The sequence below is a fragment of the Pseudoliparis swirei genome, chromosome 14 (assembly GCF_029220125.1).
Source record: "Pseudoliparis swirei isolate HS2019 ecotype Mariana Trench chromosome 14, NWPU_hadal_v1, whole genome shotgun sequence".
Taxonomy (NCBI): domain Eukaryota; kingdom Metazoa; phylum Chordata; class Actinopteri; order Perciformes; family Liparidae; genus Pseudoliparis; species Pseudoliparis swirei.
The window spans coordinates 9,782,995-9,809,391 of NC_079401.1; the positions used below are offsets into that span (position 1 = coordinate 9,782,995).

Here is a 26,397-nt window from a genome sequence, read left to right on the forward strand (position 1 = left end):
TACCTTACCTCTCATTAGTATCCTCAGGTCTGTTACCTTACTTCTCATTAGTATCCTCAGGTCTGTTACCTTACTTCTCATTAGTATCCTCAGGTCTGTTACCTTACCTCTCATTAGTATCCTCAGGTCTGTTACCTTACCTCTCATTAGTATCCTCAGGTATGTTACCTTACTTCTCATTAGTATCCTCAGGTCTGTTACCTTACCTCTCATTAGTATCCTCAGGTCTGTTACCTTACCTCTCATTAGTATCCTCAGGTCTGTTACCTTACCTCTCATTAGTATCCTCAGGTCTGTTACCTTACTTCTCATTAGTATCCTCAGGTCTGTTACCTTACTTCTCATTAGTATCCTCAGGTCTGTTACCTTACCTCTCATTAGTATCCTCAGGTTTGTTACCTTACTTCTCATTAGTATCCTCAGGTCTGTTACCTTACCTCTCATGTATATCCTCAGGTCTGTTACCTTACTTCTCATTAGTATCCTCAGGTCTGTTACCTTACTTCTCATTAGTATCCTCAGGTCTGTTACCTTACCTCTCATGTATATCCTCGGGTCTGTTACCTTACTTCTCTTTAGTATCCTCAGGTCTGTTACCTTACTTCTCATTAGTATCCTCAGGTCTCTTACCTTACCTCTCATTAGTATCCTCAGGTCTGTTACCTTACCTCTCATGTATATCCTCAGGTTTGTTACCTCACCTCGCATTAGTATCCTCAGGTCTGTTACCTTACTTCTCTTTAGTATCCTCAGGTCTGTTACCTTACTTCTCTTTAGTATCCTCAGGTCTGTTACCTTACCTCTCATTATTATCCTCAGGTTTGTTACCTCACCTCTCATTAGTATCCTCGGGTCTGTTACCTTACCTCTCATTATTATCCTCAGGTTTGTTACGTCACCTCTCATTAGTATCCTTGTGTCTGTTACCTTACCTCGCATTAGTATCCTCAGGTCTGTTACCTCACTTCTCATTCGGTCTTATCCTGGATTTACTGCCTGTCCTACTGGATCCACCATTACTGTAGTTCTCTTCTCCAGAAGTCCCTTCTGGGTTTTCAAGAAACTGTAGTCCTGTGACGCCATTAAAAATGATTGTCTGATTAACTGACCATGTAAATGTCGAGCAAATGTCTTTCTTCATTCAAGTCCAATTATTTTTTTTCGTCATATAAAATGTTTTAACCACAGCCAAAGATCTTGTGTTTTTTTCTAGTACTCTCATGAACATATTTTTTGGCACAAGGAATAATGGATCGGTTTTGATGATGATCCTAATCTGGGATTACTGCCACAAGATCATTATCATTTTATAGCCCAAAGGAGTATGAGACTAAAACACAGAGAGCCTTCACCCCTGGCAGTGACCCATGTAATCCGATCGACTGTACAAACCCTGAACCCACATCGGTCTTGTGAAAACTTGTAGTACTGGAAATACTAAAAAGTCTGCTTATTATAAACTAACTTAAACTTACATTGCCCACTGTTCGACAGCAACCACTTGTAAAATCTCTGAGAGAGTCAGCCATTGTTAGCTACAGTATTCTGTTACATGTATGAAAAGCTCACACTGGAAATTTGAGCAAGAACAGATGTCACTAATATAATGTACATCTATGAAAATGAAAACCAGTATCCGGAATACCAACGTTTCAACCGTGGGGGTCATACGGCTTTCACAGGTTGGCCCTTTAATAACCACTATGTCTGTCCTTAGGTCAATGTGGTTAACTTCACCAGCAGCTGGAATGATGGATTGGCCTTCAACGCCCTCATCCACAGCCACAGGTACTGTAGAATGGGTTGTGTGTGTGTGTGTGTGTGTGTGTATAAGCAAAGAGAGAAATAGAAAGAAATTTGAGCATTGGTGTGTAATCTCAAAGGAATATGGAGGGAGATTTATTTGGGTGCCTTTTATTCTGGGCTTGTTCACACATAATAAATAGATATACAGAGAGGTGAAAAAAGCATATTTTAATATTAAAAAGAAAATATTAAATGGATAGTGGATGAAAGTCCAATCAATCAATGGTCGAACGGCTTTGTGGAGGTGAAACAGTGTTAATCTGCCTCCAAGAGAATTTGGGTCTCAGGCCTGACCTCATGTATTAACCCTTGTGTTTGCTTTGTCATTTTTGACCTGATCAATACCTACACCTTCCCCCGCCTTTTGATTAATTTGACCCCATTTCATGGTGTTCTTGTTCTTGTTCTTTCAACAAACAAACATAAAACAAAACTTAAACTTGAAAACAATATTATAATTATTAATTCTTTTAATTTTTTTTAATTGCTGGGCAAAAAATAAGAAAAAAAGGTAAAATATAGTAATATAAAGGTAAGGTAAGGGGAGTGACAAACATTGAATCGGAAAAAAAAAACGCGAGGAGGGAGGGTGATTTTGATTCATGAAAAATGGGTTAATGAATCCAATCATGGTCAGCTAGCATGGACATCTGTTTGCAGTATCCTTACAGGAATACTGAGTGGGAGATCACACACACACACACACACACACACACGCACACACAGACCAATGCCATCACTCTGCAGATCACTTCGCTCTGGTGCTCCATGCCAACAACACATTCTGTTTATTGATCGTGGATTATTAGCAGATTTCACAGAGAAAATGTTCCAAACATGAAAGAATCGTACTGTTTTGATTTTTTTTTATGACGGTTGGCTGGAGTGTGCATCAAAGAATTATACATGGTTGCTGACTCAGAAAGATGTTCCAAAAATAAAGCCGACTGCCTCAGCTGAAGTGAGTTAATTACAGTGTATTTCATTTTTAAGAAAATTAATCTAAGCTATAAAATAAGAACATTAATCACTTTTTTATTACCTTAATGTCATCCCCAATGCTGTTTGTCTCTTTTTATTCAACAAATCCTGAAGAACTTGCAGAGGGCAACTGATAAACACATTCCACCAGGGACATGATCGACTAAATACTTTGGGGTATTTCTCTACTTTAGGATACAGTGGGTACGTGATTCCTGTTTATTTCCCTTTTGCCTCCGCAGACCTGAGCTTTTTGATTGGAGCTCAGTGGAGAAGAAGACGTCTGCGATCGACAGACTGGAACACGCATTTAGTAATGCAGAACAAAACCTGGGGATAGACAGACTGCTGGACCCTGAAGGTGAATAACACACACATCCCAGTGTTATCTTTTTGGGGTAACCTCCTTGACATAATGCATTCTCTGTACACTAACCTTAACCATCTCACCTATATGTCTAACCCCAACCACAGACTTTAAAGAAGTGACGACCGGCCAAAGTGTCTTCACTTCCTAAAAATGTCCTCACTCTGTTGGTTAAATACTAGGTCCTCACTATATAGCAAGTGCAAGGACACAAACATACACACACACATCAACTATTCCAGAGAAGAACACTCAAAGTGAGTTAAAGCTCTGACCGTATTTTACGCCTTCCAATCATACATCTTAATTAGCCCAGTTACACAGGATGTGCCATGCTGTGATTGGGGGTTGCCATAGTGATGATAAAGGTCACCTTGGTCGAAGGACTTGATCAGTGATGCGCAACCTGACTGATAGGTTGGCAGAAATGTTCCCACCTGCAGGAAAAGTCCTTTCATTTTGTGGGAAATAACACCAGAGATGCCTCAGTGGAGTTTATTCACGCATCAATGCCAAAGTAAATGAAGCTGACCTGGTGGTCAGCTCTCTGTGATACATGCTGGTGGTCTTTTTTTTGGGTGCAAATATAGACTATATTTTACTACACTTATCGCAAAACAAATGTGAGTGATATTGCCTATTATAAAATTAAAAGATGTTGATAAAGTCGGCGCAAGTTGTATGTCAAAATGGTCCTAATATTGTATATATAGCATGATTTAAAGTAACATTATGTAACAATTGTACCTTAAAATAACAGCTTGAAAAAATTTGTGCCGCGACAATGACTTTTAATATGGCGATTTGCGGCTCCGCCATTGCCATCGGGGGTCTGTGGGGAAATAACTCCGCTATGTAGGATTCTGGGGCCGCCCGATCCGGGGCGGATGTACTTCGACCTGCTTTCTGGCAGTGATTACGCAATGTCATATAGTGCCACTCCACGCTCGCAGCTACAGTATAAGGGAGCTTTTATGTAGCTTTTTGGTGTTGTCAACAATATTGTATTCGATCACACGTACTCCACATTCAAACATTTAGAAAACAACGTATATAGGCTGAAAACGCGATCGGTATTTCATCTAAACTAAATGTTGTCATTCTTTTGGTTATGTTGTAACAATTCGCCCTTAGCAACTCAATCAAGGGGGAAAGGTACAATACGCACACAAAAAAAGGGAATGGGCGGATCTGCGAATTCTGGTGTTAACTCTCTGCTCAAATGGTCGGAAAAGAAAAACACACAGTCGATATGCGGAAACCCAAATGTTATTATATTTAATCAAATTCAATGCATCTACAAGCCCCCAAAATGAACACATACACTACAAACAATCAAACCCACTCAAAACGAAGTATAATCCCCGGATCCCGACAGTCCCAAAGTCTTTGCAGAACAAAAGTAAATGACTGCACGGGCACCCCGCCCCCCAAAAGCCGGCAAACAGCTGACCGACCAGGCGGAAACGTGGCGAGGCGCCGCGTTCAATCCCCGCGCTACTTCACTTTAGTCCGGTAGGTGCTGGGCCCAGTTCACAGTGTTCCTGCGCAGTCTTCGTATTAGTGATCCCGCCCGTTGGTATAAATCCAAAATAGAAACAGTCGCCGGATTGCTTCTACCGGGCTGCATCTATCGTAACTGGGTATTTACGACACTGAAGTAAACATTAAATACCTCAAAAACTGAAGGGGGCGCTAAAATGGAAAAACTACATAATGGGGCTTTAACCCATTCACACCCATTCATACACTGATGGTAGAGGGCTACCATGCAAGGTGCAGGGGGTTAAAAGCTGTTATAAGCTTATAACATATTGTACATGTATTGTAATATGACTAACTAAGCATTCAAACCCATTCCCATAGGAGCTATTGGGGTTAGGTGTCTTGTCCAAGGGCACATTGACATGGAGGAGAGGAGTCGGGGATCAAACCGCTAATCTTCTAATTGAGGGCCGGGTACCTTCTTACTTATAATTGCCCCAAAGTGGTTTTGTCTAATGACCACGCCACGGATACATAGTTCCAAAATGTATTTTACACTAAACTAATTTACATCGCAATGTAAACAGCGTATGTCCAGCAATTTGAGCGGAAAGGCTAATTGAACCGTGTGTGAAGGCAGAAATTGAGCGTCATTCCCTTTTTAATCCCCTCTGCTGTGCTTCGGCTCTGAGGCAGCGCCACAGGGAACGTTGTAATCCCTCGCAGCTCGCTTAATCCTTGAAACGACACATCGCGGCGGAAGAATTTCCATTGATCGTGAAACAAACAATCACGAGTTTTGAGCAAGTGGGATGAATGTGTTTCATTAGCAGGCTGTGCATCGATGCTCTACACACGATTAACCTGGGCTCTGTAAACCTCATCTCATACTATTAAAGACATTCAAGTTGTGTTTGTCCGAGGTTTGTTTGAACAATTTCTTCAAACCATATTGTAGTTATGAATATGGTGGGTGTACCGCTATGGCAGCGGTCGGGAACCTATGGCTCGCGAGCCATATATGGCTCTTCCGGTGACGGCATATGGCTCCCAGACAATTTTGAGTTGAAAAATATATATATCTCCGCCCGCCACCCTGTAATTTTCTCTATCGCGCCAGATTACAGCAGAAGTAATTTAAGGACAGCTTCTTCAGTCAGGCCATCAGGCTGCTGAACAAGGACTGAGACCCTCATTAACACTATACACCAGAACATATTCTGTGAATATCTATGGCCATGGTGTATATTTTATTACATTGTTTTATATATATATATATTGTATGTATATACATATATATATATATATTGTCTCAAAAAAGTGTATATTTTATTACATTGTTTTATATATATATATTGTCATGATGTATATTCTATTACATTGTTTTATATATATATTGTTAATACTTTCTTCTTCTTTTTTTGTGGATATTGTATAGCTTATTCTCATTCTTATTCTTTTTTTAGTCTGCTACTGCTGTCGGGTGTTTTGCACATAAGAATTTCACAAACCGATTATACTTGTATAAAAGGGGATGTGACAATAAAAACTTGAAACTTGAAACTTGAAGGTCCCTTTTCTTAACCCTTGTGTTGCCTTAGGGTCATTTTGACCCGAATCAATATTACACCCTCCCCCCGCCTGTGGGTCATTTTGACCCGATTCAATGTTTCACCCTCCTGTTACCTTTATATTTACTAACATATTTTACCCTTTGGGTTCAATTTGACGCCAGCAATTAAAACCTCCAGAAAATTATTAGAATTAATATTGTTTTCCAAGTTTAAGTGTGAGGCACTTTATGTTTGTTTGTTGACTACCGAAAGAACACCGACATTAAACATTGAATGGGGTCAAATTAATCCGAAGGCGGGGGGAGGGTGTAATATTGATTCGGGTCAAAATGACCCTAAGGCAACACAAGGGTTAAAGAGCACGTCTTTAGTTCTTTTATTAAACTAAACGTCTGTTATTGATCGTCTCTACACAACAGCATGTCATTCTGTCTCTACGTGTCGCGTTAACACTTCCCGGCTCTCCGTCTCGCGAGCAGCAGAGCTCCGATGCCGCGCAGCATGTCTGCGTGCATCGGGGCGGAGCAAAGAAAAAGTCACCTGCTAGTTGATTGGATGATGTCGGATCGGCTCCATCGATGGCACTTTTATATGAAGCGTTGGACTTGCTGTCAGTTTATCGGCTTTATCGTTTATTGAGTTTACATGTTTTAGTTTCATCTGGGCTTGAGGGAAGGCGTCAAGGACTTTGAAGTCAACAGGCTTCAACAACCTTGACACATGGTTTGAATTAGAGTGTAGTTGCGACATCACAACTGTACAGAAATTCCGACTCCTTCAAAGCCACCGGCTGTGTGTATTTCATGGATTGAGAGGCAAACAAAGATGTCCTTGAAGCAATGCAAGAAACACACAAACGCACATCAATACACATAAATACAGACACTACACACAGTGCCGCATGAATACATTTACATATGCAACGTTCAAACACACACACCATTAAATGTTCACACACCCATGCACGAATATCCACACACACACACACACACACACACACACACACACACACACTCAGACACCTGCATAGGTGTACGCACACAGGTAGCTGTGATGAAATGATTAAAATGGAGATGACGGGAGAGAAAAAGAGAGCCGGCTGCATGTGAGGAATGTGTACACACACATTTACAGACTTTATTTACAGAGCTGTTAGTCTTCAAAAGACAAACAAATAATGTGCTCAGATTTCTCTGTGATGCTGATAAATCCGTATTCTACAGCCAAAAGTATGACTCCGGGTTTATCTGACACGCATCTCGGTCTCTTCCTCCTCTTCCTCGTCGTCTCCCTTCCTCCTGTTCATTATTTCGTACCAGTGGTGAGTCAACCGCGCTCTACACATCACTCTGTTTACGCAGCCGCCACCATCAGCTCATTAGCTCTCTCTTGTCTTTTTCTCTCCTCCCTTCTGCTCCCACCCTCCTCACCCTGAGCTCGCCCTCTTTCCTTGCATCCTCTCTCCGTCTCTTTCTGGCGCTCATTTGTCCTCCGTGTCTCAGCTCCGCTGTGATCCGTCTCTATGAGTTTTGGCCCGGGGCCGCCTGGCCGGACCACAGGCTCTTTTGCCACATCTTTCTGAAACCACCGCTCTGTTATGTCTCTCCTCCACCGGGCAACTTTGCTTGGACTTAATTTAGCTGTGAGATTTCGGGGCATACAGTATGTGCTATGGGAAATAAAATAAGAGTTAGCGGTGGTCAAAGAGCACAAGGAAGAAATAAAAATATTTTGGCAGCCGAGAGATCGACACCCTGCGGCCTCTTGGATGCTTTTATAAGTGGCCGTTGCATCCTGTAATTTATTTTGTCAAGCTCCCTCTCACTGAAAGTAAGAAATATTTATTTTTCCAGCGCTGCAACTAACAATTCTGGCAATCCTTTTCCTGAAGAATTTATTTGAATTTCGGTATAAATGTGAGATGATTCTGAAGAATGCCACGAAGAATTCTCCAAAGCTCAAGTCAAAATCTTCAGACATCTTGTTTTGTCAGAGCAACAGTCCAAAATCACCATAGAGGACGAAAAGAACTGCAAATATTGACATTTAAAAAGCTCTGACCAGCGAGTGTGGGGCACTGTCTGTCGTGACCCGGAGTTTCTGTTTCGTTTTGTGTCTTATTTTGAAGTCCTTGTGTCATCTGTCTCCCTGTGATTGTCCGCCCTGGTCCTGCAGGATTGTATGTTTATTCGGTGTCCTCGGCTGCCTTAAGAACAACAAATGTAATCCCAATGGGTTCATCCTTGAATTTTGAAATTAACTTTATTTTGTCTCGCTTTCTGCTCTTCAGATGTGGCGCTGCCTCACCCTGATAAGAAGAGTGTCATCATGTACGTGACATCACTGTTCCAGGTGCTTCCCCAAAGCGTTTCCATGGAAGCCATCCAGGAGGTGGAGACACTGCCGCGGGGGCTGACCCCAGCCAGCGTTGCCCTCGTGACGACAGAGGAGCACTACCAGATCCAGACCCAGCAGCGCTTCTCCCAGCAGGTTAGACACACATGTTGCTCCAGTTATCCAACAACTAATGCTGCGTTCACACCAAAAGCTATTCACGTAAGTTTACTCGTTTGACAAGTTGTGGTTTATTCCCGTCATTCGCGCCTTGGCGTGGCTTATCACCGTGGCTTTACTTAGTGGACACGGTTATCATTTCCGCCATCCACCATGGAAAAAATTCTGGATTTATAACATTATTATCATATATCTATATATTAAATATAAAGATATATGATAATAATGTGATCTATATATCTATATATTTATATCTATAAATTAAATATTGAGATATATGATAATAATCTTATGAATGGTGATGTAGAAATATATTATATTTCTACATCACCCGTAGGCTCACACAGCTCAGTGAATTTCACCGACTACGTCTAAATGAATTCCAGCGCTACTAGAGCAGCAGCCAGTTGGATTCACCTAAGGCGGAGCATCTCAACAATAAACAAAACAAAAATTACGAAGTTGAAATATTTAGATTTTTCACTTTGCGCAATTGACAACCACCTCCGTCTGTACATTGAATTTCCATGGGACCTACTCTCGCGAATAATTCGCAACGCTTTTGGTGTGAACGCAGTATAAGCCTGCCATGTGACAGTGCTTTTGTGGTTTTGTTGACTCAATCTAACTTTAGATTTTAACGTTGTCCCGGAAAAAAAACGACACGAAAAATAAGAACAATTCACGTCCATGTACACAAAACCAATATATTGCATTTCATGACTATTTCAATAACTGATGAGATACTGGACTTACACTTATTTTCCTTCACCAAGCAAAGAAAGGGTCTGATGGAGGAGGTGGGCCATGAGCCTGGAGCTCTGCAGTTAGACCCTTTTTGGCCAACTTCTTCTGAATGAAGTATTTTTTCAATCAAACCCTTCATTACCTAGAATCACACAATGCCTTGTGTATTGTTTTTATTTGTGCGTTCTCTAAGAAATGAATAGGGGCGACCTTCAAGTCGAGGCTAGAGTCCTATTAATGTATTTAAAATGTACATAAAAAGGAAAAACTTCCCAACAACAATCTCAACAACAAACCAAGGACAGGAAAGAAAGGAAGGAAGGAAGGTAACCAAAACTTTTGAGCCTCCTGTCACCATAGTGGGAACTAGTTGAATCGTGATAGCTGCATCTTCGCACCTTTGATTATCTAACCAAGTCAACAATCCGGCTAACGTGCAACTTTATCAAGATGACACAATGGTTGGGTGAAATTCCGAGCAGCTTCCTGTGAGTTAATAATAATAATAATTAAAGCTGCAAGCAGCGATGAACGGGTCCTCTTCCTGCTTCGCGCGCGGGTGGGGGCTGGACGCCCCCCTCGCCCGAGCGCGCAGCCGCGCGCGGGCGTTGGGGCGTTTTGACGCGGACACTGATTTTACTTTACTTGTTAGGCGCTTGACTCTTGAGTGAAAAAGGCTTGTTGATATCCTCAGCCCTGAATCCTGAGGCATGAGAAGTTTGAGCAGCAGAGTTTGGAGTTTGGGTTAGCAGTAGGGACGCTGACAATGTGGACATACATAAATGTGAACATGTATGCATATGCTAATGACATGATTCAACGTGTCGCCCACGAGCTCCACAGAAGCATCCATCGAGGTCTTAGGTCTATTCTGGTATATTTTGAGAGAGATTCTGAATAATCTAGAGAGAGCAGTATATAAAAAAAAAAAAACTTAACTTCCCCTGCCACTAGTTAGCGCTAAGAAAAAATTATTACAACAACGTCAATTTTCATGGCGAATGGCGTTTCTGAAGTATGGCTGAGTTACAACAACGTCAATTTTTGGCGAAATGGCGTTCTTTCCCAGAAAAAAATTGATTCCATTATGTATGGCTGAGTTACAACAACGTCAATTTTTTTGGTGAATGGCGTTTTTTTGCAGAAAAAAACAAAAAAGAATTTAATATTTTACAACCCCTAAAACATGAAAAAAGGCCAAGGCATATTTTGAGGGATTGATTATAGCGCCTAATGTTCGATAGTCCAAGCGATTTGGAAGTTAGGTGTCTTTTAAATATAACACACACTGGATGTCGGACGAAGCGTTTAGGAGAAGTTGAAAAAACAAGTAGGCGGAGCTAGGGGTCTGAGAGGCTTTTTTTTGTCTGGGTCAATCTGACCTGACCTCAAAATTCAAGTCAAGTCATCGGATCGGGAAGAAAAAAATTAAAACTGAAAAAGAGAGTTTGTAGGGGGGCTTATTTATTTATTACTTTATGTACTAATAAAAAAATAATATAATTTTCACCATTCGCTGTTCTGCATGTGGAATTTAAGTCTGGGGGGGCGCGTCGACGCGTCAGCCCAAAATTCTATGCCCAAGGGATAATATAATAATAAATATATTCTAATAACGGCCTCTGACCCGACCCTAATAATAATACATTCAATTCATACAGCGCTTTTCAAGGTACGAATAGACGCTTATGTTGTAGTATTTTGAGTAATTTGAGTGAAACTGAAGGAGGATGAAAGTAGCCCAGGGGAGGATCCCTGCTCTCAAATGCCCTCCGAGTTGTCTTCAATCAGCGCTGTAACACCAAAAACAGAATTAATCAGAGAAACTTTGAGAATACATTCGATAATGCAGGGTTAAGTAACAGCATTCCTGTGAAGGCAGTTCATGTTTTACAAGCAGTCAAAGAATTAGAAGAAACATGAGAGGGAGGTTTGAAACTCCCTCTTTCCCCCGTAGCTCAATAATATCAAATGGTGGCGCTAACGGCCACAACGAGAGAGGCATTGATTCAACATTTTAATGATGAACTAGACAATGATAGTTAGAGAACATATTTATTCTCAGTGGTAGCACAAACCCTTTTAATCACAATATTAAATGCAAAATTAAAAGCATGAATTAAGTAAGAAACTGCTGCAGAATTTATGGTAAATACATAAATATCAGCAGAAATGTTAATAGCCAAAGAAATGACACGCCACATGACTAAAACCTTTGAGTTTGACTGCTCCTAAAATTGTTGACAAACCAAATAGTGATTTTTTTTTCACTTGATCTGCCAGGCATGCTGGGAGATGTAGTCAGTACTAAAGTACTTAAATCACTTATATCTTTCTTTCAGTCAGTGGGAAGTGAAAACTTTTCTGCTTAATTGAGTCAGAACCTTTGAAAAAAAGTCACGATCTAGATCCACCTGCACTGACCTTTTAGAGGATAGTTAAGAAGAGGTCAGTGTCCTGAATCGCAGAGGGAAGGAGTGAGCTTCTTGGAGTAATGGCTGGAAATATTATTATTATATCACTCTGTTTAATGGCCACATCACCTCCCCCCTCCCCTTTGCATCTGCTCTCCGAGAAAAGAGAAATACTGCAGGTCTTTGTCTTCTGGGAATCAGACCGACGGAGAAGAAGGATGGGAAAGAGAGGCGTAGATTTAGAGAGAAACATGAGAGAGGAAATGGGCTAGGTGTAAACATTTATAAAGATGTTCAGGAAAATGGAGGGGGGTGGATGAAGAGTGAGATGGAGCAGACAAATAGGGAGTGCGACGAACAAGTCAGGTGGCAATAAAACGAAAGACAGGGAGGAAAAGAAACAGTTACTGACAGCGGCTATTATCTGCCTCTTCCCTCATCTGTCATCATCAAAGCGGCGCTGTCACCACCTCCTTACATCAACACCACACCACCACCACCTGGGACTCAGGGAGGCAGAGAACTTTTCGTAGAAGCAAAGGAAGAGAAAAATGACAGAAACCAAAGTTTGAGACAATGTGCTTAAAACTAGACAAAATCGGCTTTTCTGCAAGATTATCTGGAGAAGAGAGAGAAAGAGGGGGAGGAGACAATTAATGGACGTGATAGTGGGAGAGAAAGTGACAGTGAGAGATTAAACTTTTACGATGTCTGTGGTGGAGTGGTTGACTTGTTTTTAGCGATGCACACTCTGTCTTAGAAAAGGCAGCTTGGGAAAGACAAACAAGCAAAAAAATCAATCAAAGAGAGTTTTCCCACCAAAATATAAGATCAAAGAGAGCTCAGCTGTTTGAAAAGGTGGCACCTGTACTGTGTGATTTTAAAGGTAAATTCCTAAACTGTGCACAAACTCAAATGATACAGTTTAAAGCCAAAAAGTATGTGGACACGTTGCTCTTTTCCTGGTTTTGACATTAGTGGTCTTCCATCTTGGTGGCTTCAGTTCTGCTGACCTTTTTCTGTCTGCTTACCTTTTTCTGTTTGATGACATTTTTCTTGCCATAAAACAACATTGAAAGGGTTTGGAATGGATGAAGCTTTAGGCTGACAACCCCTTCCAAATTAACAGACGAAATACATTGTTGGCCGATGCTCTCAAGCAGGAAGCAGACATGTTCTGATCCGAAGATATTATATATTAACAGGATGACATTGCCGTTTAAAAAAAGTGTTTCATGATCTTAGGACTTGCTGAGGTTTGCCTATTTCTGCTATTATTAGTTCTCCTACTGTTATTACTACTCTCATTATACGGTATATCATTACTGTCATAGTTTGCGGACTGAAACCAGAAATGTAGAGGCTGTCAGAGGAGCAGATTTGTTAGCATATGGATTCAAATTGGTGTCCACATACCTTTGGCCATAAAGTGCCTTTTAATACACCTGAAGAGGCAGGACTGAGATTTCCATCTAAACTACTTGCAGCAAAATAGCTGTAAAACCGACTGAGCCATATCCAAGAGGTTTCATCAAAACTGTGTTCACCACACGCTTAATGACTCATTAGTGAACTGATTTCAATAAGCCATCTTCTACATGTTTTATTTTGCACGTCAAACATTTCTGAAGAATTTGCATATTGACACTCAAGTATATATATAATGCATTCCACACAACAACTTGGTAATGATTTAGTAGGGAGCACACCTACACTTCTGTGAATATATATATATATATATATATATATATATATATATATAGTTCCCTCCCACTGCTGCCAAAAACTGCAACACTGCAGTCTCAACTTACCCCAATTCAAATGTCAAAGTAGACAACTTATACTTACTATGACTTTACTGCTCCTACTCCAATTTTGTTGCGCTGGTGACTTTTGTATAGTTATTTTATCAAAATTGGGTGGGTGAAAAAAGTTTAAAGTATCCACAGAAAGTCTTTTAATTATCTACGAAGCCCACTTCATTTGTTGGTCACCTCCTTGACAGTCATCAGGCGGAATGGTGGCATCTGGATAAACATTTCAACATATGGCAGGGGGCAAGAGAAACCTCCAGAGTCCGACACTGACTTCATTTTTTATTACTTGTATAATAATGTTCATACGAATGTCTTTCCACCTGCTAATTCCGGCTGCTGACTTCAAAGTCCCATTGTTTGTGTTTGTGCATTGTTCACGTAGTGTTTACGTCATCGGTCCATGTGCATGTTAGTGCATGCGAGTGTACCTGCTGACTAGCTAACCACTGCCACTGTGCACTGTGTGGCGGTTACTACCGATAGTAGGCGCACGCCGCCGCCGCAGAAGCGTAGCGCCCGCCCTCATGTTCCCCACTCAGGTAAACACTGTTAGCTCTGTCAAGGTGTTGTTTCGTGTTAGCGCTGTATTCTTCGTTAGCTGCTAACACCACCTGTTAGCTGCTAGTCACCGGCTCAGCCATCGCCTTGTTGAGGTAGGCGTGTGGAGACAATCACCTAAATCACAGATATGCTATGAATGTCAAATTTACCATTTAGTAGAGTACTTCAGCATTCTGGGATTTATTTTCCTTTTTTTAAAATTCGGGACTGACTGGAAAATATAGATCTTATCCTGGGAGTCAATTAGTTAAGCTTTGCCTAAAGAATGAAAACAGAGTGAAACAGCTTGCAATTGCTTAATTTATGTTTGCTTTGTCCAGAGGTAGCAAACACCAATTAACAATCAATCAATAGATGATACATTTATTTGCTTGAAACAAAAACCTTTTTGTAAATACTTAATAACTAGAGAATACATTTTCTTCAACCTATATTAAGAAACAGTCTACTTATTTAAGCTTTTTAAGCGGGATTAGCATAGCTAGCCCCCTAGCCACCTAGCTACATCCAGGAAAGAAAAGAGAAACAGAAAAGTAGCCACAAGATGTCTATTTATTTCAGTGGTTTTCTTGTGAAACCCTCAATGAGAACTTGTAATGAAGCTAAAAATCTGTCAATTGCCTGCTAGCCAATAGTAAATTGCGGAGGACTGCGATTTAACGGAGATAGTTTGCTAGCCATGAGATGCTAGTTTGGGAACATTGTGCCAGAGTGAGAGTGAAACAGTGGTCTCTTTCCCTGGAGGGGAAACAAATTGGTCAACAACACCAGCTTTGACTGCGCTACACTGTCTGCGCTACACTGTCTGCATAACACATCTGTTCTCTCTCTGTCTCCCTCTGCCCTCTCTCATGTCTGCATCATCTATAGCCGGGTTTCCATCCAATGACATTTTGAAGCATCAAATTTGAAAAACACAATTCCCTAATCCGAGTCGACGTGTATTTATTGACATTTGTAAAAACAATACCATCAGTGGTAGTAAGTAAAATACTTACTTGAGATTTTTTTTTACATTCTATGCTACTTCATACTTCACATACACTATATTAAAGATTGAAATGTATTTTACTCATTGTATTTTCAGAAATAAATGAATGATCCACCTCTAAAATATGATGTATTCTTTGGTAAATATTCAGTCATAATACATTTAATTGCTAAAATAATTCGCACTGTTGGTGCTTGTGGCAACTGAAAGATAATTTAGAGAAGAGTCAAAGCAAGCAGACATTACTATGTCAATTGAAGGAAGAATGGGTTGTTTCCTCTTTCTCAGATTACATAGTTTCTCTTAAGTACTTTTTCTCTCCCATGGAATTATTTCAAGTAATGTTTCAGTTTATTTCAGTCCATGACATCTTTCCTGAACTCTATAAGCTGGCAACATTCATAACATCTGCTGAAAATAACTTGCCTGATGTAGATTTTCTAAAACTTTCTGTTTTTCCGACACCCCGGTGAGAGGAACGCACAATCTGTAATTTATTTGTTATTTATGCCGTTTCGAAAAATTTACTTGACATTTGGATGGAAACATCGCTTATGTGTGATTATTCATATTTCTTTTTGTCTCTCTCTCTCTCCTGCTTTCTGCTTCTCTTTCTCATCTCTCCTTATCTTCATTTTTCATCACCATTCGCTCCCCGTTTCCACTCTCTGCTCCTTCTTCCTCTGCATAATTTGGCTTTTGGATCTCTTTATATTGTTTTTCGCTCTGTTTTGCATCCTTCCGGCTCTCTTTTTTCTTCTATCGTGCGCTCTTTTCTGGCCTTTTCCCGCCAACTCTGTCGCCCTCTTCTCCTGTCCTATTCTCTCTCTCCGTCTCTCTCTCTCAGATCACAGTGAGTGTGGCTCAGGGCCGAGTGAGGAGTCCCTCCCCTCAGCCTCGCTATAAAAGCTATGCCTACACCCAGGCTGCATATGTCAAGTTGCCCGAGCAAAAGAGGAGGCGTGTTACTGATCAGGTCTGTGTCTCTCAGCGCTAACACTTCATGCCAAATGCCCATCTGTCTGTTTTGGCTGCACACCTGTTTTTGTCTGTCCTTGGATTTTCTTCGGCATTGATGAAAAAAAAGGTCCATTATAACAAGTCTTCAATATATACTGTATGTGTCAAAAGATGACATTTGAGGACTAAATATGAAACTATGGGACTTGTTGATATGGAATTTGTTTTTCTCCTGCCAGTCAATCACATTGTGTTTCAACAATTTGAAATGTATTGTATTTTTGCTATCGATGTGATATATTTATTTGAACAATTCATTCACTCAGAAGTGATACTAACTTTGCTTTTTTCTAATTTTTCAACTTGTTTTTCCCCTCATGTTTTTGTGACTAATGGAGCCACCATTTGTTTTAATTTTTAATTGAACCAGTATTGAAGCCGCGGAACCTGCCTCGAATAAAAGCCTCGAGGAAACTCCTAACCGTCAATCCACTAAAAGTCTTTGTTTTTGCAACTTAGATAGGATAAGTTTCTGAAAACAATATGGACAAGACCTTTTTCGAACCAAGTCAAGTCAAGGAGAAATCTCGTTCCGAAAGTCTTGCATCGCATCCACACCGTCGATTTCAGCCCAACATTCAGCTACGACATTTAACATCTTTGAGATAACACGGAGCGATGCGTTGCGTTCGGTTCTCCCAACACTAAACTGCTCACTGCAGCTCTCACTCAACGTTTCCACCGTCAGCTTCTGGAAACAATTCAATTCAGTTTATTTGTAGAGCCCATTCTCACAAATTACAAATTTGCCTCAGAGTGCTTTACAATCTGTACATATAGACATCCCTGACCTTTGACCTCACATCGGATCAGGAACAACTCCCAAACAACCCTTCACGGGGAAAAAAGGGAAGAACCCTTCAGGAGAGCAACAGAGGAGGATCCCTCTCCAGGATGGACAGGTGTAATAGATGTAATATGTACAGAAGGACATTAGAGTTAAAACACAATCAATGAATATGACAGAGTGTATGAATAGTTGGAAGTAGGCATGGACCATGATCCAACCCTCCATGATCCATCAGGCAACAAGTAAGGTGATGATTTGGACGGTGAGGAATTGGCCGATAAGATTGTGGAGGGGAAGTTAATTAGTCCAACAAACAGCCATCTTTCAGCCAGGAGACCACTGTTGGTTCCCCGGGTAAAAACGGGAAGTCAACGTTGATGTTTCTATCTTAACCCAAACGACAATCTATTCCTAAGCATGTCCAAGTAGTTTTGTTGCAGTGGGAAACAAGTAACCTTTCGTGGGATATCATACAAACCGTTGCACGAGGATACATCGTATGATGACATCACAGCCGGTTTAGCGTCCCAATTAGCAGGGTTCGAACTGTCATGGAAAACCTGGAAAAGTCCTGGATTTCTTTGAATGGTTATTTCCAGGCTTGGAAAAGTCCTTAAAAAAAATGTAATTCCAAAAGTTTGGGAAAAGTCATGGAAAATTGTTCTATTCACATGTTTATTTATGCTGAGTTTGAAATAATTAATATGTTTTTAAAAGAAAAACGCTCAAAATATAAGCAGCCATACGCTCTTTCATCCTCACACGCAAGTTTTTAGTTTTTTGACTCGCTGCGAGTGAACGCACCTCAGTCTTATATCATTTAATTTTTATTTTAATCAAACTATTGTCTCCTAATTATTTGTGTCATTTAAGGTTATACTGTATGCCTTGGAATTCTCATTGTTTAAATACTAAATGTTCTCACTTTTTCAAGTATACACTGAGATTTCACAAAACGTTTGGTCATGGAAATTTGCTTTAAAGTCCTGGAAATCCATTGCTCAACATGTGTATGAACCCTGCATTAGTCACTTAAACATAAAAACATAGGAAAATAAGGTCCAGCTTGAAAAATCCCCAAATCCCCCTTTAAGAATCAACATTTTAGTTAAATGACAAGATCTCTACCACTCGGTTTAACATGGTTTATTATGAGTAAATTAACTAGAATAAGGGGAGATTTTGCTGAACTGATGCTAATCAGTTCAGCAAGCAGTTCATCGGACCCTATGAGACGGCATAGATCCTATCTGCCTGATGGATCATCGAGGTCTGGGTCGTGGAATTCCTGCTACCGACTACGCCACTGTCCTGTTGAGACTCCGCCCACTGTTGAGACTCCGCCCACTCCTCCTCTCTACCGCCATCTGCCTGATGGATCGTGGAGGTCTCCATCGTGGAATATGCCTACTATGAACTATTCATACACTCTGTCATATTCATTGAATGTATTCAATTCAATTCAATTCAATTCAGTTTATTTGTATAGCCCAATTTCACAAATTACAAATTTGTCTCGGAGTGCTTTACAATCTGTACAAATAACCCTTCAGGGAAAAAGGGAAGAAACCTGGAGGAGAGCAACAGAGGAGGATCCCTCTCCTAGGATGGACAGATGCAATAGATGTAATGTGTACAGAAGGACAGATTTAGAGTTAAAATACATTCAATGAATATGACAGAGTGTATGAATAGTTCATAGTAGGCATATTCCACGATGGAGACCTCAGCGATCCATCAGGCAGATGGCGGTGGGAGGAGGAGGGGGCGGAGTCTCAACAGACAGTGTAGAAGTCATGAGCAGAAATCCGACCAGACACGACGTCCATCAGGCAGATAAAGTCAAAAGGACTTCCGGTGTATTTTAACTCTAAATCTGTCTTTCTGTACACATGACATCTATTGTTCTGTCCATCCTGGAGAGGGATCCTCCTCTGTTCTCTCCTGAAGGTTTCTTCGCTTTTTTTCCCCCTGAAGGGTTATTTGGGAGTTTTTCCTGATCCGATGCGAGGTCAAAGGTGAAATTGGGCTATACAAATAAACTGAATTGTATTAATCCAAACTGAAAAAGTTTCGCTGTACATCTCTGCCTTTACAAACAAACAAACAAACAAAACACAAACTGGCAGGCGTGTTTGTTTCTTATCTGTCACCTACGGCACCTTGAAACACACAAAAGAGACGATCTCTGTTCATCCACTCGTCTTGTACTTTCTATATTTGTATATTGTATTATATATATATATCCTCAGTACTCCACAACAAGACATATTTCTGAAGACTGTGTCAAATATTTAATGGGATGACAGGGTGCTCCGTTTTAAAAGTTCTGCAAACACATTTGTACAACGCACAGTCCTCGCTTTGAAGATATCCTTTAAAAATAAAGAGCGCGTTTTAGACTGAATTTATTCCACACTGCATGTACCAGAACATTCCTAATGGAAGAAAAAAAAGACAAAACGAGAGAGCGGCGCTGACTCGGGCCGGACAGCTATCAGCGCGGCGGATTGGCCTTCTGTCTCTTTCCGGGACCTTATTACCGCAGAGAAGAATAGGAGCGAGAGGAGGAGCGTGGAGCCCAGATAAAAAGAGATGGGTTGTTAGTGTCCAGATCAGTAGCGCGCACACAAAGAGAGATATGGGCAGAGAGAGAGAGACCCAGAGAGAAAGAGGACAAGTTGTTGAGGTTGGACGAAGGCCAGAGCTGCTTGTCGGCAAAGACTAACGGGTCTCTCCTCATCTCTCTCTATCTTTCATGCTGCCTGTTTCCCTGCCCCCCTTCTCCCTCTCTTCATCCCTCTAACCCTCTACTCCTTTCAAAATCTCTCCGTTATCTCCCCATTCATCCCTTCCCCGTCTCTAGTTCCTCACTCCCGGCCAGGAGGAGCTCCAGCGGGGCCTCAGTCCTCTCCCTCCAGGCTCCACCAGCCTGGAGAGCTACCAGGCTGCACTGGAGGAGGTATGGCGCTATGGTTGTGGTACAGAAATACATCTTGGTTTTAAAGTATTCTTATCTTAAAGGACACGTCTGGTGATATCCTCTGTATATATTTATTATTGTCATCAAATCCCATTGTGCAGAACAAGAAAATGAATACTTTGTGGGTATGAAAGCCTGAAATAGCGTCTTCCTCTGTGCCGTCGAGCTCCATTGTTATCCACAAACTTTTACGCCACACTCATTTTTCATTAACACATGTACTGCAGTTTATTTGGACTCAACCCTACATTCACTTTCCTTCTGCTCCACGTACTCAAGAGAGAACCAAGCGGTAAAGATAGTACCCAGTAAATACATTTTCCTCTGGTTTGAGTAAAGTTTGGCCAAATCTACACTGCCTAGGTATACTAGGAGTCTCTAAGAGTCTTTAAAAACAATATACAGCATACTGTATGTTTCCGAGGTGTTTTTAAATGTTTGCATCTTCAGTGGAAACGAATGAGCTCAGAAAGTATTGGTACAGGCTTTTTATGAGTACAGAACATCCCCCAGACTCATTCTTTAAGTGTGTTATGTCAATTGACATTCGTAGGTGTTGACATGGCTGCTCTCGGCTGAAGACGGGCTCCAGGGACAGCCTCCCATCTCCAGCAATGTGGAGGAGGTGAAGGAGCAGTTTCACACTCATGAGGTGAGAGCAAGAGCAGTGAAGTCACGAGTTCTACTCTGAGAACAGCCTTTTCAAACAGAGCGTTCAATACCACTGTAATCACCAATTCATCCATACTTTTTCATCCATGATTTAATTTTAAAAAACATGTTTGGCAGGGCAAGCACAGAAATGATACTATAACACGATGTTATTTGAACTCATATAATGAGATTTTACCACCGTAGCTTCTTGCAGTGGTAACAGAGTAGCAATAATGTGACTGTTGGTAGCTGTAAACCCCCCAAAACATTAAAGTACAGATACAATCAAGCTAAAGAACAACAAAGATGTTAAAGTTAATACCCCCCATCAATCCATAACAAAATACCATGTCCAATAACGAGTTGTGTGTAGCCTCCCTTCACTACACACTTGAAAAGGCTATAATCAAAAAAACAATCTCTGCTGTTTTTGATGGATGGCGAACAAACATCTGGAAAAAAGGAAAATAAGACTGAACAGGAAGAAGAAACATTATTGTGTCGGGGATTTAGCCTCAAATAGTAAGGTGAGGCTTCTCTAGTCCGTTTAGATGCATTGTCTGGAAGTCTATAAGAACATGGATTACTTCTCACTATCTTAGTAAACATTGTAAACATGAGTTTATAATGGTGCCATTTAAAGTAAAATAGACCACTAAGCAGAGTACGTTTTCGGGCGTGCTAACTCTGCTTGCGAAAAAACATCATGGCGACCCGCTGTAATCCAGCAACTCCAAAATCAGTCCACAAACCAATGGCTGACGTCCAATGACTACATCCACTTCTCATATACAGTCTGTGCTTCCTCGCTGGTTGGGGTCAGTCGCTCTTGTGTTCAGTGCGGTTCCAATGCGTCTCTCTGACCACCGTCCTCAATGCGCTTCAGGGGCATTTACAGGTACTTTCATGTGGTCAAGCATCGTCAGATCGCAATCCGATCACCCAAAAAGTCATTTTAGTGCAAGGTGTAAAGGGCTTTATGTGAGTGTTGAATTAACTCTGATGGATGAGGACTTACAGGATCACTGACTTACAATGGACTTCTATGCTCTCGAAATGAAAGGTACCCTGACCATTTTGCTATGAGACCCTAAAAGGAGTTTAAGAGTTACGTAAGTGCTCAGAGGAAATAGACTTAGCACTGAGGTGAGAGCTGGAAATGTACTTTGAAGTGAATCAGGGTCATTGTGCTTTTGGACGTATATTAATGTGAATATTTGTGCTACACGTTCTGCTCCGTCTCTCACCAGGGGTACATGGTGGAGCTAACCACCCACCAAGGCAGTGTGGGCCGGGTCCTCCGGGCCGGTGCCGCCATACTGGGGGAGGGGAACCTGAGTGAAGACGAGGACTCGGAGGTCAGGGAGCAGATGAACCTCCTGAACTCCCGGTGGGAGCACCTGAGAGTGGCTAGCATGGACAGACAGAGCAGGTAGATACATTGTTTATTTTAAGGTTGCAAGTGATATTCATGTTTTTATCTGGATTAATTGTAAAAAGACGGTCTTCAAGACTTCAAGATTTTGTTGGTAGGGCCATCCAATCAATTTACTTCAAACATCCCAGTATGATTCAATGCAACAACAAAAAAGTATCAAACACACATTTCTACTTTGTAGTTAAATATTTAACATTTATTCCAGCACTGACATAATAAAAACATCTTATTCATACGAGAGTCTTAAAGACAGCTTTTGGAAATATAATCCATGACAAAGATGAGACCATGAGCAACAGAATGTCTTCGCCCCCAATAAGAAATGTTGATACACACTCAGTGGGGTAAGAGGGCCGTCCTGCAACCGCAGGGTTGTGGGTTCGATCCCCGCTCTCCCCATTAGTTGCAAGTCGAAGTGTCCTTGAGCAAGGCACTGAACCCCCAGTTGCTTCCCGGGCGCATCACCGCAGCCCACTGCTCCTTCATAACTAAGGATGGGTTAAATGCAGAGAACTAATTTCCCCTTGGGGATTAATAAAAGTGTATATTCTAAAACACACACACACATGGTTTCACATGCTTTTTTTTCGGGTTATGAATGAAGTTTCATCTCTTTTTTTACACAATGGCGATGCCCACAGTAGCCAGCATTCATGGACACAAAGACCAGCGGCCTTTCTAATTATGCTGAATCCAATGATAATAACTGACACCGAGCCACATTTAATTAACTTCAGCTATCTTCTTTGATAATATTGTTGATTCAAGCACAAAGCTCTGCCGACATGGCCTTGACTACCAAATACTACTGAGACAAATACAGCAAGGGGTTGAATGCGAACAGGTCTGGCGGCTTTTAGCAATTAGATCAGCAGTAATCACTGCTTCTCTAACCTTCGAAACTGTTCTTGAGCAAGACTCTTGTTTTATGAGCGCTCACCCCCGCAGTATCAACGTGTGATTGGCAGCTCACTGAACTGTGACTCACTCCCCAGACTCCACGAGGTCCTGATGGAGCTGCAGCACGAGCAGTTGAAGCAGCTCACGGACTGGCTGGATTTGACAGAGGCCCGAATTAAGAGGATGGGAGCTCAACCGTTGGGTCCCGACCTGGAGGATGTCAAGCACCAGGTGGAAGAGCACAAGGTGGGCAGCGGCCGGCCGGAGCTCTGTGTTTCCAACATGCTAACGATTCCATGTGAATGTGTTGTTATCGAGCTTCAAAGATCACATTCATTGACTGTGTGACAGTTTCTGAGTCTGTCAAGCTTTTATTTAATCATTCACATATTTTAATGCACATTTTGAAGTATTAGCTGTTAATTCAATAGCTCCAGCGACAACTGTACATGTTTAAACCTTTCCTCCAACACCAACAGTGGTTTCTGTGACTCGAGAGGCAAACTGATACACGCATGCACACTGGTTAACTCAACGCGAGCCAGTCGTCATTCTTTGAATGCTAAGCATAGCTAACGGACCAAACTGTGGCTTGGCTCATTCAGCTATTTTCTCCTGGTGTCGTGAACAAGAAAAGGCATGATTGATTTGCTGACATTCAGGAACTTGAAATTGTTGACAACCCGGCTGCCAAAATGTCCAAGATAACAGTTTTCTGAAGTTACACCGAATTAGTTTGCAAGCGAATGCGAGAGAATTATTTAGATTGTGAGGTAGATACTGTAAAATATATTTGTTTGTTAAAGGAAGCTACAAAACATCTAATTTCAACGACTTTCAATGCATACCCTTCGACCAACACTTCAACTTGCATCTTCTTTTAGTTTACACACTTGAAGTGGCACTAAATCCTGTCAGGACCACTTCAACTGACTTAGACTTAAGGTTTCAACTCCTTTCATTGTTGAAACTCCAATTTCATTCACTTGCAGTCTTCATCTTTGCATTTTAACTGCTTTCCACTTCGTTCAGCTGAACATTTTACACTGAAATGTTTTCAAGTTTAAATGTATATTATCCTAGATAATGTACATTTCAATATTGTTACATGGATAAAAGAGTATATTTTAATCATACTTTATTTAATGAGCTTATGTCCCTATTATGTATATTATAATATTTAAATGTTGTTTCAAGCATATTGCACTTGTTCCAATCTGTATCATACAAATATATATATTTTACTATTATTGATATTATCAGTATTATGCTAATGCAAGCACCTGTTATCAAGGACGTAACTACATTTAAAATCTTAACATTGAACACAAGGGCTTAAAAGGCTCTGAAAAACTTTTGAATATCTCGATAGCAAACCCCATCAAATAGAATCTGCTCAAATTAAATTCACTTGGTAAACACTGAGGATTGGGATGTGTTTGCAATGGGTTCAGTTTTGTTTTTGTTTTGGCTTCTCTGACGCGTCAAACGCGGGAACAGACAAACGGGTTCTGATTAAAATTAAATTGCCACCAATCACAAACTGTTGAACAATCTTCCCTGAAGAGCGTGAACACACACCGAACATAAGGTGCTTCTAAAATCATAGGTTTGTCACAGAAACAAACACAGTAGACTTATATAACATTTATTTTGTGTGTTGTTTCTGAAAACCGATGTCCAATTTAATTTCGACTGGGATTGCGACCAATGGAGAACTCCTTTTTGAGGAGATTATAACATTCAGAGAACCATGAACAAATGTAACTTTTATATTACAATACATTTATTCACACCTATTAAGGAATAGATTTGAGATATGTGCTGCTGAAAACATCTCAATTGAAAGACTGAAAGAAATTGAAGTAGCAATAGAAACGCAAATGAAAGGGATTAAGAAAAGGGGTTAATGCTCTCTGCACATTCATAATACATACACACATACAGGACTGTCTCAGAAAATTAGAATATTGTGATGAAGTTCTTTATTTTTCTGTGCAAATAAAAAAAAAACTGTACATACAATCAATCTGTTGGCCATGACCATCATATAACAGGAGCAAGTTCATATCAGCAACATTGTCATATCATTGAATCCCAGCTGCAGGGCGATCTTAAGCCATATGTGTCCTTTATTTGCTTGTTGAGGTGGTCCTTGCTGTGTTCATGGTACATAATTGATAAGCCGATTCACTAAATTGGCAGCAGGATAGTCTTGAAGTTAAGGTAGGACATTTTATTGGGTCAAACTAATGTTTCTGAAGGCCGAAATCCACCAAAATCCAGTTCCGTCCAAAATATGCTTTCCCCCCACAAAGTATGTTTTTTACAAAATGTGCAGATAACAAAAATGTGTCACAACTTTAAGCATGACAGTTGACATGATGAGTGATAGGATTGAGACGAGGTTGTCAGGTGCAAACATGTGTTGAGTACATGTGTGCGTTAGCTAGGGAGCCATTAGTGCATCAATACAAAGTGTGACATACCCTCTGGCGTTGCAGCTCCTTCAGGAGGACCTGGAGCTGGAGCAGGTGAGGGTGAACTCTCTGACCCACATGGTGGTGGTGGTGGACGAGACCAGCGGAGACAGCGCCACTGCCGCTTTGGAGAGCAAACTTCAGGTAAAGACTTGCATCGCCACCGAGAACTAAGAGCTGTGTTGAACACGCTCATGGTGCACACACTTTGCTGATTACGTATTCCGAGCTCAGCGCACTCCGGGTGTTGTTCCTCGTGGAAAGCAGATTGAATGAGAAATAGGTTTGTCTTCGGCGTTGCAAAGTAATTAGCCCTTGCCTGGGAGATGTGCCTTAGCTGCGTCGTGTTGCAGCCTTCTGCTGATTTTGTTTATTCCATAATAGGCCAGCCAGGAGCCAGGCTTTGCTGCCTGTTTGTGGGGCTAATTCTCCACGCTTGTCTTAGCGTCTGATGTAGTGGCCCGTGCTTCCCTTGTTAACTCCCATACCCTGCGAACAATCACGCTGAAATGTGTTAAATCTGCATCCGCGGAATTCTTTCTAATACGCGAGCCTTAAGTGCAGCTTGCAGCTCCATGTCGACCACCGTGACACAATCACTATCTTCGTCCAGGATAGAGATCCGAGAAGGTATCTCACTTTGAAATTGATTGGCCAGGCTGTTGATTCAAGAAGAAACAGAACAGCATCTGAAGCAGGTCCAATTCTGACCTCTGACTCTGCTGTGGTTGAGAAAAGATCCTGTCTGCTTTTTTTCTCAATAAGTAATTGTTGCATTCGGTGTTTAGTCTGGGGAGTTGTAGATCTGGTTCTGGATGTTGCAGTAAGGGTTTTCCTTCTTTTGAAGATCTCTTGAAGATCTTCAGAAACTGAAT

General features: G+C 41.1%; 1 protein-coding gene across 1 annotated transcript in view; it reads left to right on the plus strand.

The window, feature by feature from the left end:
- Positions 1-26,397, plus strand: part of LOC130204709 (dystrophin-like) — a 320,570-nt gene that overhangs the window by 134,388 nt on the left and 159,785 nt on the right. The window contains 9 exon segments of the mRNA XM_056431663.1: positions 1,718-1,788; positions 3,030-3,148; positions 8,504-8,703; positions 16,105-16,233; positions 19,934-20,029; positions 20,604-20,702; positions 21,955-22,136; positions 23,138-23,288; positions 25,547-25,666. Of these exon segments, the coding sequence (XP_056287638.1) occupies positions 1,718-1,788; positions 3,030-3,148; positions 8,504-8,703; positions 16,105-16,233; positions 19,934-20,029; positions 20,604-20,702; positions 21,955-22,136; positions 23,138-23,288; positions 25,547-25,666 (1,167 nt within the window).